The sequence below is a fragment of the Olea europaea genome, chromosome 15 (assembly GCF_002742605.1).
Source record: "Olea europaea var. sylvestris chromosome 15, O_europaea_v1, whole genome shotgun sequence".
Taxonomy (NCBI): Eukaryota; Viridiplantae; Streptophyta; class Magnoliopsida; order Lamiales; family Oleaceae; genus Olea; species Olea europaea.
The window spans coordinates 10,798,043-10,815,262 of NC_036251.1; the positions used below are offsets into that span (position 1 = coordinate 10,798,043).

General features: G+C 30.3%; 1 protein-coding gene across 1 annotated transcript in view; it reads right to left on the reverse strand.

The window, feature by feature from the left end:
- Positions 1–491: 491 nt before the first annotated feature.
- The window catches only part of LOC111411221 (beta-glucosidase 12-like), a 26,389-nt gene continuing 9,660 nt past the window's right edge, over positions 492–17,220 (reverse strand). The window contains exons 2-16 of the mRNA XM_023041776.1: positions 16,705–16,788; positions 16,505–16,545; positions 16,113–16,230; positions 15,930–15,999; positions 9,395–9,453; positions 9,113–9,188; positions 6,384–6,461; positions 6,211–6,298; positions 4,053–4,308; positions 3,295–3,410; positions 2,366–2,583; positions 2,225–2,256; positions 1,689–1,791; positions 1,377–1,479; positions 492–686 (exon numbers count right to left, since the gene is read on the reverse strand). Of these exons, the coding sequence (XP_022897544.1) occupies positions 521–686; positions 1,377–1,479; positions 1,689–1,791; positions 2,225–2,256; positions 2,366–2,583; positions 3,295–3,410; positions 4,053–4,308; positions 6,211–6,298; positions 6,384–6,461; positions 9,113–9,188; positions 9,395–9,453; positions 15,930–15,999; positions 16,113–16,230; positions 16,505–16,545; positions 16,705–16,788 (1,608 nt within the window). The 3' untranslated portion in view covers positions 492–520. The remainder of the gene's footprint in view (positions 687–1,376; positions 1,480–1,688; positions 1,792–2,224; positions 2,257–2,365; positions 2,584–3,294; positions 3,411–4,052; positions 4,309–6,210; positions 6,299–6,383; positions 6,462–9,112; positions 9,189–9,394; positions 9,454–15,929; positions 16,000–16,112; positions 16,231–16,504; positions 16,546–16,704; positions 16,789–17,220) is intronic.

Genomic DNA, 17,220 nt, shown 5'->3' on the forward strand with positions numbered 1-17,220 from the left:
CATCAACAGCTTATCACTATCACATTACCGTTTGTTCACATTCCATTTCCTGGCTTCATTTTCTTATTGGTGAACTCTCGATACTTCTTGTAGTAGTATCATGAGTTTGAGTGGAGATGTAAATAAATATATTAATTTTATCTTGACGGTAGATTAATCATTTTATTCATTTGCGTGTATGATTATTTAATGCTTATTTTTCTTGTATCTTCATTCATTCATTCAATTAAGCAGGAAATCCTTACCTCATTTTTCACTTTTCCCTCAATATTTAATGTTATTGATTTAACAGATCTTATCCTTCAATGTATTGTAGCAATCTGGAACTTGATATAATGAATAAAATTTCGTGATTTTAACTTTCTTAAAAAATAATTAAAATAAATTTCAAGATTGATCGTTCGTAATGTAGGTAAGGCAGTTCATCCTCAATCCATTTGGCCTAAATACCCAGCCTGGGTAAGGATGTATTAGCCCCAAAAAAATAAAAAAATAAAAAATAAAAAAAAATAATATGGATTTAATTAAGAAATTTCTTGAACCATAGAGCAGACTTCTTAATGTATCTTTTGAGTTCATTAGCTCGGTCCACGTAAATTAATCCAAACTTTTGGTTGTATCCAGAATTCCACTCGAAATTATCTAAAAGTGACCATGGGAAGAAGCCCTTTACATCAACGCCTTCTCTGTCCAAATTTAAAAAAAAATAAAAAATAAATAAATAAAATAAAATAAAAAAATGAGATAGTGTTAACCATACTCTAACTTGGAAAGTGTATCATGATGCATAAGCAATTCCCTTAACTAAATACTTGAATTTAATTAAAAGTTTACTTCCAACTCAATTTTAATCCTAGTTGGATAAATCTATTAATAGATCTCAAACCAGTTGCATTCATAGTAAAGACGCTTTTGCTATTTGTACATTGATTTTTGACACTTTAGTTGACACTTGCATGGTTGCCAAGTATCAATTGGATAAAAAACTGTTTGAAATTTAAATTGTCCAATAGGATAATGACACATCACAAAGTATAAACTAAAGTGTACACCATAGTATACATGTAGCTATGTTCTAGTAAAGATTTGTTTCTTGAAGTTTACATATAGTATTTTAGGTACTAAAAAGTTTAAAATAAACATTTAAATAAAATCGGTTAATATCTATTAAATTCTTAACGAAAGTAATTTTCACTTATGCAACACATGTTCGATAAATTTCAAATTCAGTGAATATATTTTATACATTATATTCAACACAATTAGAGTTAAAAATTATGCCATCCAACTACATATCATACAAATTTCATGTTTGGACTCAAAAATAAACTCGAAAGGCAAATAGAGAATGAATAAAAGCTAGAAAATATACTCACTTAATGGCTTGCCTGATGGCCAAAAGATGACGACGGTAAAATCTTATCCTTTGTGGATCATTGGTCCCTCGCTCAATTGTAGTAATATTAGCTTCGCTCATTCCTACCAGCAATTCCAGAGTTTCAAACTTGATGAAAAATGACATTTAAAAATTCAAATGGAGTACAGGATTTAGTTTTACACTTTGGGTTACCTGACCTCACCTCCTCCCACGTGGGATCCGACCCCATGGGAGAGGAGGAGTGGGGTCGAGTAAACCAAAGTGTAAGCCAACAAGTACAAATAGCTTAATTCTATATTTTAATTCTCACCACATTCTGTGATATAAATAGATGGATTCTTGTACTTTTGCTTTGTGTAGATAAGGAGATCTTTAAGTCCTCTTGGATACACACGAAACTCAGGTATACCTGTCTATGAATTATTTAAGATGTACATAAAAAAATAATAATATCAGTTATTTGTCATCTTTCAATAATTTTGAACGAAAAATGTTAATAATTTTTTTAATTGTTATCTTATTCGTAAAATTCAAATAAGAAGTTGAAAAAATTAAACCCATGTTTGATAACTATTATTTTCAAACTCTTATTTATTTATTTATTATATATTTACTCATTTTCAATCATACATTAGTATAATAAAATATTCTGCACATAAAATTCAAAATTTTTTCTTATTTTTAACTGTACATTCTCCTAAAAAATATTATTCAAAACATTGTTTTCCTCCATGGTTCGACAAAAAATATGGTTATGCCAATTCAATCCAACCTATTTTACGTTGTAATTTTCTAAGTGAGATTATGCTCTTCAAATTAGAATTTTTTTTGAAAATCATAACATACCGAATTACCGATGAATTTTCCATTTCTGTCGCCTGCAAAATAAGGGGAAACGGAATTATAAGAAGAAATGTTAAATAGTGCAAAAATCTCTTCTTAACATGAACTACGAGCAAATAATTAGAAGGTAATATGTGAACTTACTTGTAAGATTAGTTTTAGAATCTGATGTCATGCTGATGTTAATAGGATTTGCTGAAGGAAGATCGGCAGCATAGAATGAAGTATAGTAATTGAGTCCCAAGAAATCATAGGAGCCCTTCACTAAATTGGCTTCTTCATCTGTGAAATTCGGTAAGCGATCACCAACGAGGGTACGCATGCTTTTTGGATAATCTCCGTATGTTAATGGATCCAAAAACCTTCAAAACAACATCAAAAGATCCCAATTAAAGTCTTGTTTAGGAGCCTTTCGAGCTTTTTTTTTTTAGTGTCTTTGCAGCTGTTATACGGTGCCATTATCAGTGGTTAAAGCCACAATTTTTGAATGAATTAGATAGAATGACAAATGCATCCTTTTACTCTCATTTCATTCTTCAATACAAAAGGGCATTTCGGTAAAATGGTTTCTATGACGTCATTAATTGCCTCAGAACTAAAACCCATCTAGCATACCAACGGTCAAAAGTTGAATTAAAATTGGAGCAAAATCGTTACTAGACAAAAACTTAGTTACAATTTATGAGAAAACAATTTCAAGATACTTAAGATATGTAACTTCCTCTATACAACTACCATCAAACACTAAACGTTATTTCAAGTCATTTTTCAATTGAAACTCACTTATTAATAAGTTTCTTATACTCGAATATACCAATATATAATTATTACCCGTATATTGAGACCCTGTTTGGCGGCCTTAAAATTTAAAGAATATAGTTTTGAATGGTATTTTTTGGAAAATGTGAGGTAAAAAAGTAAAGAAAAATTTTGGATTTATGCATAGAATATTTTATTGTGTGAATGTGTGGTTGAAAATGAGTATGAAAAATAAATGAAAATAAATGAAAGAAAATCAAACAGGGACTTCTCTCGTAAAAGAAACGTGAATGTCTCTTTAACGTTGTACTCACCATCCATACATAAAATCAAGGGCCCGTTGAGCTGCCCTCACATCTGCTTGGCTTTTGGAATAGGGCACAAACCAGAACGAGATCAGTACTATACCAATCTGGCCCTTCTGAGACGTCTATATATGTAAAATCAACAATATCAATAATTAATTGGAATAAAAACTTATGTGGAACAATTAAAAAGAAAAGATCATAAATCAATTAAAAAAGAGGAGAAATAAGTTGTGCCTACCAAATGTGCTTAAATTTCAACTCTAGTGTAAGATATACAACAACGAGTACAAGGGCATTTTCGTCAAACTTTCGAAGTCAAATTCCATCGTTTAGGAGTCCATTTTAGTATTCTTCTGTTTTGAGTCAGTTTAAGGATATTATCGTCATTTTCACAATTTTCTAGTTCTATTTGGATTAGTTTACCGAATTAGGGTTTAGTTTTGACTCTTTAAGTATGTGTTAAGGCTTTGAAAATCCTACAACCATTTTTTCGAATTATAATACTTCAATTTTTCGTCATCCAGTGAATTTCAATATTTTTCATGTCTATTTCAACGAAATTCAAGCAATATTTATTTGTGTGTTATGAATAAAACCATTTTATTATTATTCACATATTTGTCCTGCATCGTATACCGTCGTATTCGTATCATGATCTATAAACAACATTCTTAGATAACTCCAATTTAATAAGATAGACCACCAAAACTTTATTGAAGGTATGCAAAGGTTAAGGGGAAAGACAATAAAGGGGTTGTACCCACCTTGTATTTTTCCCTGTATAATTTGACTGTTTGGGCATGACAAAGGAGCATAACGTGAGCAACAATGTAAGGCTCAGTGGCGGAGTTTCCAGCAGGACAGCCATTGTTCATCCAAGACGAACAGCGTCCAGGAGCCAATTTACCCAAGTCATAACCACCTAATGTAAATATGTATGGCTCATTCATTGTCACCCAGTGCTTAACCCTATCACCAAATTCTTTGAAACAAACATCTGCAAAATCTCGAAAATCATCCCTATCGGAAAAACATGAAATTAATTAATTAGATGTTTTGAAAAATATTCTGTGATTTTAAAAAAAAAAAAAATCAATAATAGGCCACTGCAAACTGTGTTGTTTTGACAAAAATGTAGGGTATGAAAATCTAATTTTCGGGAAGATCTTTAGGTTTCTTATGTTAAAGAGTTTCTTATAATGATGTCGACTGGTAGATTCCAAGAACATACAATCGATTTAAATTACATGTTGTATTGATATCTTATGAAATATGAACTCGATAATTATAGCTAATCTAGATATACCGAGCAGAGTTTTGATAATATCAGAGTTTCGGTTAAGTCCTTTTATTTTACTACCAAAAGAAGGCTTCAAATAGTGAATATTTTTAGCATTTTAGGATAATCTTGAACTTGAGGTCCACTTAACTTGTCAATAGTCTTAAACTTGGAGGGGAAAAAAGAGATTTTCAAAGTGTTAACTGTCTCGGCCAAGATTTGCCAGTTGATTTAAAGAACTCGTTGATCTTTCTCAATTTTATTTTATCTTTTTTTTTTAATGGATTACAATAGAGGCAAAAGTGTGATGCGGAATACTCGATAATATTAAGTTCGTGTTTGGAAAGGGATTAAAATCTAAGTTTTAATTTATTTCGAAGTCAATAATTAATTTTAACCACATATTTCATGAGACTTACAAATTTTTAACTACACATTTAAATTTTATCAAAATCTACTAAAAATCTGATTTTAATTCCTACCAAATGGGGAATAAGTAGGAAAAAGAAGTTAAGATTCTTATATATCATTGTGGGGTCCTATATTATCCATTACATTACACCAAACATGCTATGAGTGTCACATGAAAATAATCGTCATCTAGGTCTCACAAAAACTTTTAAGATGCTAATGTTTCCGTTTTAGACAACTTTTAAGAAATATTTCTTCGAAACTCAAAAATCCTTTTTGATTCTCATTATTTTTATACTACATTCGAAAACTTTAAGGGAACTCTACGAAACTTTTATAAGACATTGACCACAATATTACACCATAGGAAGTTGCATATGAGAGTTGGAACTCTACCTTTTATAATAACTCACAAAAAAATAAGCCAATGCTACCAGCTCACATTAGTCACACTAAGCTCAACCCCAAAGATGATTAACTAAGAATAAAGCTGACAGATGTCATGGCTTGCAAATTGACATGTTCATGCAACCATTCGTCCGAAGTAATTCGCCAATCAGACCATCTTAGATCACTCTTAAGTCGGTTAGGAGCTAACTGGGTGACTTGGGAGATTGGTTGATTACTATAACCGACGTGGTAATTATAGATCAACTAAGGGAAGTTTAGTAGAATAATTGCTAAAATATTGTCAAAAAGGAGAAATTCTCATTAAGAAGTAAGCTTTATTTTGCATTGCAAGAATTGTTTAGTTCAGCTTTTGTAGGGGATCATTGTCCCTATTTAGCCACTAGACCACCTATGTTCTCATATAAAGTCTCGACTCACTGTCATTGTTATGTTATTTATAAAAATAAAATTAAAAATTAAAAAATAATAAATAATAAATAATAAAATATTCACAATGTATTTTTTGACTCTATAATGAAAAATATTTGACTCCGGTGCTACCCATATAATTTGGATGTTTAGCATTTGGGCTTTAACTCTTTTAATATAGAATATTAAAAGTGATTAGAATTTGAATAATATGAACAATCATTGATAGAATTCATTATTGGGTAATGTTGTACATTACATGGAACCCACAACTTTTATCAATTTTTCAGTCACATATTTTCACAATTTTTATTAAAATTTATTAAAAATTTGATTTTTAGTCAAATAACAGGAGCTAAAAGTACCAAATATTGTAATAATTTATTTTCTAAAAGAATTATAGTTTTACTTACACAATGCGAGGACTTAGAAAGCCACCATACTCATCTTCAAGGGCTTGAGGAAGATCCCAATGAAAGAGTGTTGGAAAAGGCTGTATACGTATTGATGAAATGAATGGATCACATTTATGTATCTTAGAGAGAGATTTAGAGGGAATGGAGAAGGTAATAAAGTGATATCTAACCCTTTGATAGAAGCTCATTAATGAGATTGTTGTAGAAGGCGATTCCTTCTTTATTTATTCCTTTACTTAACTTTCCATCTGCATAAATGAAATTTAAAGTTTAAAAAGGAAACACCAAGAATAAAAGAATAAGATGAAAAATGATGATTAGTTTTTATCATTAATTTATAATCTACTATGTGAATGATTAGTAGATTATTTGCTTATGTATTTTTAAAATGAAAATAAATTATTTTATGTGTAATATAATAAATCTATAAATAGGGGCTAACCTTTTTTTTTTTAATTATAATTATTAAATGCGGGTGTACCTTACCCTAAAGTTTGAGCCAATTTTTTAGTTTCTTTACCTCATAAAACCGGTTTAATTTTTTTACGACATAAAATTAGTTTAAAACAAATTTAAGCCATCTTATAATCCGGAATCCATTAAGATCTAAATTCTAGCCCACCCTAAAATATAGTTCCAAATCCCCGTATATTAAGAGAGTGTGAAAATATAAAATTAATTGTCATTCCATGAATAAAGGACAGAGCTCCTCGCCAAAAAAAGAGTGACAGAGGTCTTGACCGACTCTCACATTAGGGGGTGGGGCCACTGACAAAGTCTAGTGAGATTTCTAGATTGGATTGTATTGTAAGTTCATTATTGTTTATAGTAGAGGTTATTGGCTTAGTCCTGGATTTTTTTATCTAGTTGGGTTTTTTCGATGAGCAATTCTTGTGTTCTTTATTACTTTCATATAATTACATTGTGTTCTTTTTAACTAAAATGCGTCAAGAAGATTACCTCTGACATAAATGACTCGGAATATATAATAGGTCATTCTTAGCTTCAAAATCCATTCGACTCCATTAACTTAGGAAGATTTCCTCAATGTAGATGACTCGAACTAAATAAGAACCTAATTATGCAAGTTTTGGACTCTATCAAGCCTAAATGCCTCGTAATATATATGATACCGAAATTCGAGTGGTTGAAAGAATATTACTCTTAAAGAAAAGACCTCGGAATGAAAGAGTAACTGAAGTCAAATATCTTGGATATTGAAAGAATATCCTCGATAAAAAATACATCTTCAGCTGAATGAACACCGAATATCGTTGTTTCTTATACAGAAGATCAAGCTTCAGATTCTCTCCGATAAAAATTCTTCGGAATAAAAGAAAAGCAATAAGTATGAAGTCAATTATCTGAACTTCGTGTACCATCTTGCATAAATGCCGAGTAACAAATAAGAAACAAGTTCTTTTAAGACTCAGATCCACTCCAACTTAGGAATATACCCTCTGGCCTATAACTCGAAACATATAAGAGATTGATCATCAGCTTAGATTCCTTCTAGTCTAAATACCTTAGGAGAATTCATTAAGATCTAAATTCTAGCCCACCCTAAAATATAGTTCCAAATCCCCGTATATTAAGAGTGTATGAAAATATTAAATTAATTGTCGTTCCATGAATAAAGGATAGAGCTCCTCTGCCAGAAAGAGAGACAGAGGCCCTGACCGACACTCACATTAGGGGGGGGGGGTCACTGACAGGTCTAGTGGGATTTCTAGGTTGGATCGTACTGTAAGTTCATTATTCTCTATAGTAGAGGTTACTGGCTTGATACTGAATTTTTACCTAGTTGGGTTTTCTCCGTAAGCAATTATTGTGTTTTTTATTGCTTTCATATTATTCATTGTGTTATTTTCAACTAATTAAATGCATCAACAAGATTCCCTCTGACATAAATGACTCGGAATACATAATAGGTCATTCATAGCTTCAAAATCCATTCGGCTCAAGTAACTTAGGAAGATTTCCTCCGATGTAGATGACTCGAGCTAAATAAGAACCTAATTATGCAAGTTTCGGACTCTATCAAGCCTAAATGCCTCGTAATATATATGATACCGAAATTCGAGTGATTGAAAGAACGTCCCTCTCAAAGAAAAGACCTCGAATTGAAAGAGTAGCTGAAGTCAAATATCTTGGAGATTGAAAGAATATTTTCGAGAAAAAATACATCTTCAGCTGAATGAACACAGAATATCATTGTTTCTTATACAGAAGATCAAGCTTAAGATCCCCTCCGATAAAAATTCTTCAGAATAAAAGAAAAGCATTAAGTAAGAAGTCAATTATCTGAACTTCGTGTACCATCTTGCATAAATGCCTAGTAACAAATGAGAAATAAATTCTTTTAAAAGTCTCATACCCACTCCAACTCAAATGCCTTAGGAATATACCCTCCGGCCTATAACTCGAAACGTACAAGAGATTGATCATCAGCTTAGATTCCTTCTAGTCTAAATACCTTAGGAGAATTCCCTTCGTCGTAAATACCTTAAACAAATAAGAGGCCAGCCATCTAAGCTTCTGATTCCCTCAGATATATATGCTTCGAAATTGTAAAAGCCAATCTACTATGACACAGAAGGCAGTCATTTATATAATTAAGAAAAGACTTTCCTTCCATAATTATGATTTTAATAAGCAGTTTTGCATTGAACAATGTACAGTACAAATTCAAGCCTAAATTTGAGGTCAGTCTGGTCTGATCTAAGAACCTCATTCTTATTATTTTTCTATATGATTATCTTATTTTGGGATGAGTGTTATTGATTAAATATAATTTGACAGAACAAATAAAACATTTTGTAATACTTTTATTTATTTATTTTTTTAATTGAGTCTTCCAGAATTTCAAATTTCGAGTAATTTCAGGACATGAACTTACGTGGTAAAATTCGTGACCATGAGATAGAAAATCTGAAGGCATTGAGTCCAATAAATTCCATCAGCTTTACATCTTCCTGCAAGTTACCATAATTCCTAATAAGCGTATGCAACTCTATCTGAAGGAATATTTTTCTAATTATAATTATTAACAATTGCATTTGACTATTACAAGCCGTTAGTTATTCCATGTAGCTGAATGATTGAGCATTAAAAACTTTAAAATCACATTTATATTTATATAATGTAAATGATTGAGTATTGAAATATTAAAAAAGCAAACCTTGTAGCGATGATAAAAGTCATTTGCTAAATCGCCATTGCTGTGGTCAACAATTTTACCTGCAGGCAGTTATAGAATGTTGTCGTTCTTAGCTGGCCTGATCTATTATCAGATTGGCAGGAATGGTTTGAATAGAATTAAAAACTCGTAACATCCCTCGGCACTCATCAATTCCATAAATTCTTGTAACTCCCGTTACTTTGTCTTGCAATTTAGGGAGAGAAAAATAATTTCTTTCCATTGTAATCGGAAGTGAGATCATTAGAGTGCTAAAATATAGAGAATTCGGGACATGAAATAGCAAGGCATAATTTTCCCTCTTTGCTCTCTATTTAATTGGATTGTTGTCCCAAACACGATGTTAAGTATGAAATTATTGTATTTTGATTAAACATATGAATTCAAAATATCAAATTAGGACGACAAGAAAATGACAAAAACACATTGGGAAGATGCACGCGCCTGTTGGGTGCGAGTAGGGGCGCGTGGCTCCCCAAATATTAAAAAAGATAAATTGAGTGTCTGTTTGGAGCCGCTTTTCAGGGAAAAGAATTGCTTTTTGAATCGTTGCAGACCAAAACCAATCATCTTTGTTAACTTTGGCTCTCACATTGAGTCTCACTTGACATTTTAACGGTCAAAAAAGTGTTCAGAATTTTGGAGAAAAAGCTCCGTCAGACAAGCGCTGAATATCACCCACCACATGACGGCACGACGGGCATGTGGGAGGTATTTCGCAACTCTGGAAATTGCGCTTTGATCCATAAATTGTTCTGAATTTTTAAGTACGTAAATATATATTTTAAGTTTAAAATACATTTTTTGAATGTGAAAGATCCATAAATTATTCTGAATTTTTTAAGTATATAAATATTATATTTTCGGATGATTAAAGTATTTTTTTTATATATTTAAAGTTTGAAATACATTTTTTAAATATGAAAGAAATTACTTTCTTGCTTAATTAAAATCTAAAATTTATATATTAAATCCTAAATATTTATTTATGGATTCTATTACGTAGTGGGATGTAATTTTTTAAAATCCTCTCGATTTTTTAATTAAAAAAAAATAATTTGATAGTATTTTAAATCCTTCCGTTTCTTAACACTTTTTTGGAAATTTTATTTAAGTCAGAAAAATATGATTTTAGCGTCAAAAGATTTTTTATTTTTATTTTTATTTATTTATTATTATTTTTTTAATGTTCCCATGCTTTTACGTTCTTGAGTAGTGCTGGTCTTAACGTAGTTGCGTTATCCATTATGAAACGTTCCCTTTTATCTTGCTTAGTCTAAGGCGGTTAGTTTCATGCACGTTTTGAGTATTGTAAATAGAATACTAAAATACTATGGTAATAAAATGTGCCAAAATGCTACTTGTTCATTGAAATTACGAAATGAAAGTGAAATAAAATCTAGTAAAATAGTTGAATGTCTTTGGGATGTATTTTTTTTTTGTGATAAACGGAATATGAGAATTCTAATGTCACTTTTCCTTCATCAGGATTGCATTGCAGCAGAGATTAATGTGATGTTGAAAATTTGTACAATAAAACTAAAATGATGTTTTATTTTTCGGTTATATTTGGAATTATTTTCATAAAAAATTAATTTGTGATATCATGATAGATACCATAATTGGATAAATATGCGTATTTATGCTCTTAAACATTTTGGAATTGCCATATTGAATTAGACAATATCTTTTACTTCATGAATTATTATAAATACTAAGGTCATTTGAATTAGTGGGATTCTTTCTTAGGCCTATTGATTGTCAGTTGGGTGATAGATCGATGATTGAAAGATTTAGTGAAAAGCTCATATATAACTATTTAATCCACCAACTAAGAGTTTTAAGGTTGGAAGAATTAATGTAATTATCGCTTAAAACTTATGGAATTTTACGTTATAAAATTAAGTGTATGATAGTGAAACAATAGGATTACAGATGATTATTTGAAAACATAGTAAAATTCCGACTTCGTGCCTAATGTTGAATTATAGTATACGTTAATTTGTATCAATGTAAAATTTTTAGTTGGTCACATTTTTTCAAATGAGTAGTAAGTTAAAATTGGTATCTTCTCAATAGTTGAGAACTTTGAAGATTATTGTGACTTACAAATTGAAGGGTTAATTTTCTTTATTGACACTAGCCACTGTATTGAGTTAAAAGACATTCGATTTGGCATTGCTAAGTCATGAGGACATGGTTGTATAGCAATGTTCTAGTTTGTACAAGACTTCAAGTTTTTAGTATTAAATGAGCTAGAGCAAATGTAGGATAGATGAGGAAACTGACCAAGGAACAAAAAGAAGAACATATCGGCTATTAAGTACATGAAAGTGGTTTTATACATGATTGATATTGCAAAGGTTCAAGTGCCTCAACTATAAAGTTTTGTATCACTTAGCTTGCAAGTGTTTAAATTAAAGGATATTGCATTTGAATATATTACTCTCAGTATTGCTTACATGTCAAACACTATACATTGGGTCTTATCCTGTGTTGATAGTGGATTCAAAAGTTTGAAACCTACTTTACGTAAGATTAAGTTGTGTCTTTAGTCTATTATCAAATCTTTGATTTGGTACAAAATAGATATATAACAAAAATGAAGATGGAATAGATGATTATATGACTGATAATGCAACTTAGTGTTGCAAGTTGGAGAAATTGACCTCCTGTATGATATCACAATAATATCAAAGACTCCATTAAACTTAATTTCAACTGTTGTGGTCTTTAACTTGGACTTATATGTGGTAATTATATTCGTACTCATAGAGATGATGTTTATTATGACTATGGATATTTGTACAATTATTTAAGATTTTGAGTTGTGAAAACTATTCAAAGAGTATAGGAGCCAAACTTTTATAAAGTTAGTCCATTTGGATTTCTTTGCAAGCTATGACTAAGAGAGGTAGAGATGAAACTTCATTTTTCTTTACATGTATAGATGGATTCATGTATTTCAGTTTTGCTTCTAATTTTCATAAGTTGAAGATATTATATTGATTTAAACTTCATTGATGTAGAGTGAAAATAAGAGTATGAAATGAAAGAATCTGAGAATTGTTTGAGAGCCTAAATCTCTATCACAAAATTTACTGATCAATTTAATGAAAGACAAATTCATACTAAATTTTCTATTTCTTGTTCACGAAAAGTATATGGCTTATTGGGTAGATGGAATAGAGTAATGATGAATGTGATGAGATTGGGATAATGCGGTCCAATTTACGCATTTGCATTTAGGAAAGAGTTTTGGTTAACTGCAAATTGTTACTCAATGGAGTCCTTCAATGTTAGTACTTTCATAATTATATTGGTATCGGATATATTAAAAACCAAATATGGTTTATCTTAAACTCATGATCAACTACATAAGTTCTTGATTTTTTCCGATGAGTTCAGAAACACGAGTTCGTTTAGAAAGAGATATGTCTCTATAAGATACACAGGATGGTCCAAATTTTACTTGTTCATAAGTAAAATTTTAAATGGATATTGAATTATAAAAATGTGAATTTGATATTTTTCTTCGTAAGGAAGAAAAGTTTGGAGAATATTTGTAAAATTAATATTATGTGCTTGATGAATTAGTTAAAGTACATATGAGTTGTTTTAAGGGTTTAATTTCAGTGGGAGTAATCTAATTTCAATTATTCTTGGTTCATAAAAACCGTTTCCGAGTGTGAGCAATCTAATTTCTATTATTCTTGATTACGAAAACCCTACTTATGGAAATATAAAGAGAAAAAAATTAAGTGATGGAAATATAGATGGAGAATAGAAAATTAGTCAAATCTAAAATGTGGTGAAAGTTGTAATTTGACATTAAGTTTATCAAGAACATCTAGGTTCTTAAAAAAATTATGTAGAATACTATTGAGTTTATCGTAAATAAAGTCCATATTGATTTTTGGAAAAAAAAATGTTATATTAAATATGAGTATATTGAGTGGGATAAACCTTTTTCGTGACAGTAAAATTCAATTCTATACGCCAATGCTAGTCATGATAGTGTGTAAAAATTTAGAGTTACAGCAAATAAACCTAGAGATTGCATTTTCATTCTCAATTGATAATTGATTGAAGAGATTTACATGTATTGACTCGTAGATTTCATGTTAAAGGTTTTATTAGTATCGTGGTAACATTATAATTATATTTGCAGCCCGATGCTATCATCTTGACAATGATACTTGAGTTTTAACAAGGTTCAAAATCTTGTACAAATTTCATCATGTAGATGAAGATCACAGTACTTACGTAAAGGTCTAACAATAGATCATAATTCTAATTTTAATGTTGATGAGATTTTATTTCTCAAACATGAGAAGGGGTGTATTGAATCAATTTTGAAATGGTTGTCCTCAATCTTTAAGATGAAGGACATGAATTTAGCAGAAATATATAATTTTTGTTAAAAGATTATTCTAGTTTTATTGTTCTATCACAAGAGTTGTATATTATAAATATTCTAGAATGTTTCTAACTGTAGAATCGATACCTTGTTGATACTTCTATATCAAAAGGCAACCATATAATTCTTTATATGTCCAAGGATTCCACAAGTGTACCCACAAAAAAAAAAAAAAAAAAAAAAAAAAAAAACCAAAATATAACAAAAAAAAAAAAAAAAAAAAAAAAAAGAAAACCAAAATATCATATCTAGTACAACTAGGGGTGAAAAGTATGTTACTGTGTAAATTTGACCTAATGTTTGTCATACCATGGATCCAGTTGTAGATAATATTGTTTTCCTTATAAGAGGGTATTTTGATACCTAGATGGTCTTGCTATCAGTTATTTTATTTGTTGTCAAGGAATAATTTGTGATTGGAGTAGATATATAGATGTTGACTAAGGATGAGACTTAGTTAAGCACAAATAATTATTAGACCTGTATACTTTTTCTTTATACAGTAGAAAGAAGCATATCTTGTAGTGTATATCTTGACTATCGAAAAAATTATTTGGTATAAATGTGTTGAGCATCTAATGATACTAGATTTTTGCTATCCATTAATCCTTTTTAGTAGTCACATCGTGTTTTATTTATTTATTTAAGATTACCTTGAGGAATGGATATAAAGAGAACCCAAGTTAGGTATCGGTGAATACCTAAATTAGGATCTGTACAATATATTTATTTTAAAATAATATGACACATGCTCTAAGAGTGGGGGGAAAATATCGTAATAAGTATTTCACATGAAGTGTGTTTTTATGATTAATATTTGTAAAATAAATGGATGGATTCCTGCTTTTTCATTGCATGGGGTTTTTATAACCTCATATATGCCCTTTGAAGTTTTGATTGTTCCTCGAGATTTTATTTTAGTATTGCTATTTTAGTATGTTACTAATGATTGATTCGATTTGGTGGGACATGTCTAGGAAAGTATCTAATCTAAAGTTGAAAGATTCGATAGGAAAGGATAATTATTTGACCAATATTTATGTTTGTAGTCAACAGTCAAACAATTGTGTTAACCATTTAGGGTATAAAACACAATTGTGAATACATTGATACAATATAGATTCCATAAATATTCGAGAGATTGAAAATATTTGAATTAATGTTGAAAAATGAGTTCAAGGTGTAGCATATCTTGCTATATCTCTCTAGTAGAGATACTATATATTCCTAACAGGTTTATAATATCGTGAGCTCTATTATTACTCACTGATTGTGTGAGCTACTCGTATGAATTTTTGTGAGATGGACATTGAGAATGATCTAATGTATGATATTCGTCATCACTTGTTGTTTGGATCAAGCCTATCATGTGCAAGTGTAATATGTTGGAAAAATATGGGTCGTGAATCACCGATATTAGGTGACCCCGACCGGCAAGGTATGAAAGTCGATTGGAAGGAATTATTTGAATAAAATTCAAATCCATTGCTTCATCAACTTCCTATAGCTTCCATTACTCTATCTTACAATTTGGGAGAGATAGAAGATGACAAGAAAGTGGTGTGAATTTCGTATATAAAAATGTAACAAAATTGAAAAGGCCATTAAACCTCATTTTGACAAGAAAACTCACAAAATTAAGCATTTAGATTCTGGATAATAATTTCCATTGTAATAGAAATTAGGATCATTGGAGAACATGGAATAGCAAGATGAATCAACCACAAAAGAATCTTGGAATTTATCTATTCAAGAAAAAATATTGACTCAGAAATATCTTGAAGAATGCTGGGATTTCTTTCAAGCAAATAAATTAAAAGTTTAGCAAAAGTAACATGAAAAAATAAATTGTAAGAACTTTGTGTTGAACTACATCCTCTATAAGGTTTAAGCTTTTAAATAAATTTGAAAGAGACACATCCTAAGTTAAAGTCTCATGCTCATCTACGTGCACATGAAATACTAATTTAAATAAATTCGTGATAGCGTTTATAATCTCTAATTGCAATTCAAAACTTTAAAACAACCAACCCCCAACCAAATCCTAATACCAGCAGTGTACACACACACAATGACACTAAGAGGTGTTTTCAAGACCTGGGTATTTGTGTGTAAAGTCATCCCATATACTTGGACCTCTGCCGTCCTCTTCTGCTGCTCCTTCATACTGCAACATCATGTATACATTATCAGGAATAATCAATATTTTGCATGCCACGACGCAAACATATATATAAACAGGAAGACAAGGATGCACCAAACATAAAATCAGTATGTAACCTGATAGGAAGACGAGGATGCACCAAACACAAAATCAGAGGGAAAACTATTCCTATTGAATTGAATTGATATTTGGCTTCTACGAAAATTTTCTGCTGAAATTGAAATCACAGTGCAGCTGATAACGACCAAGATACAAAGAAAAGGATAGTGTTGGAGCTCCATATCTGCCTTATTACTTACGATCCCTTTGGGTTTTGCCCATAATATATAGTGAGTGAGATTCCACTCATAAAAATCGAAAAGTGATATATTGATATGATTATTATTATACTGAAGACTAATCGGGTTTCCTCAGATATAATTTTGGTGGATTTTAAATGTCCTAAATTTAGGTATCTCGATTCAAATTTTAATGGATTTTATTATAATTCATTAAAATTTAGATATACTCAACTGAGATTTTAATATATTTTCTAAGATCATAAACTCTCTGAAGTTCGTGAATTATAGATTTAAATAGAATCTCATTAAAAATAGTGAAATTTTGAAAGAGCCCGTTATGTTTATTTTTAAAATTGAAATCCATCTAAATCGCTTGAAATCTCTCGATTAATGAAATTCTTATAAATCCATGAGTTATTGAAGATACTTGAAATCCAACAAAATTTTTGTTGAGGGCACCTAAATTTTGATGGAATTTAATAAAATTCATTAAAATCTCAATTATGGATACCTGAATTTAGAAAGACTTTTAAAATTCACTAAAATCTTAGTTAAGAACAACCTTTAAACTTTGAGATGAATTATAGTTCATACTGCCGCAAAAGCAAACAATATTCTCATTGTCATCCAAATATAAAGATGCGCACGTTATAACATCCGTTTTATGGAAAAATAAAAATAAAAATCAAGCCTATATGTGATGAAGCATATTCGTGCGTTGTTGTGTTCAAGTCTCATGGTGACGTGTTTTGTAGAAAAAATAAATCCATACTATACAAATCGTATTAACGATAAATTGCCACGAAAACTAACAAAGTTCCGTGTTCAAGTCTTATTGTCATCAGTTTATGAAAGATGTGCACTTGACATCTGTTTTATGAAAAAAATGAATCCAGCCCTGACGTGATAGAGCATATTGAAAAATTCGTTTGTAAAGACTTTA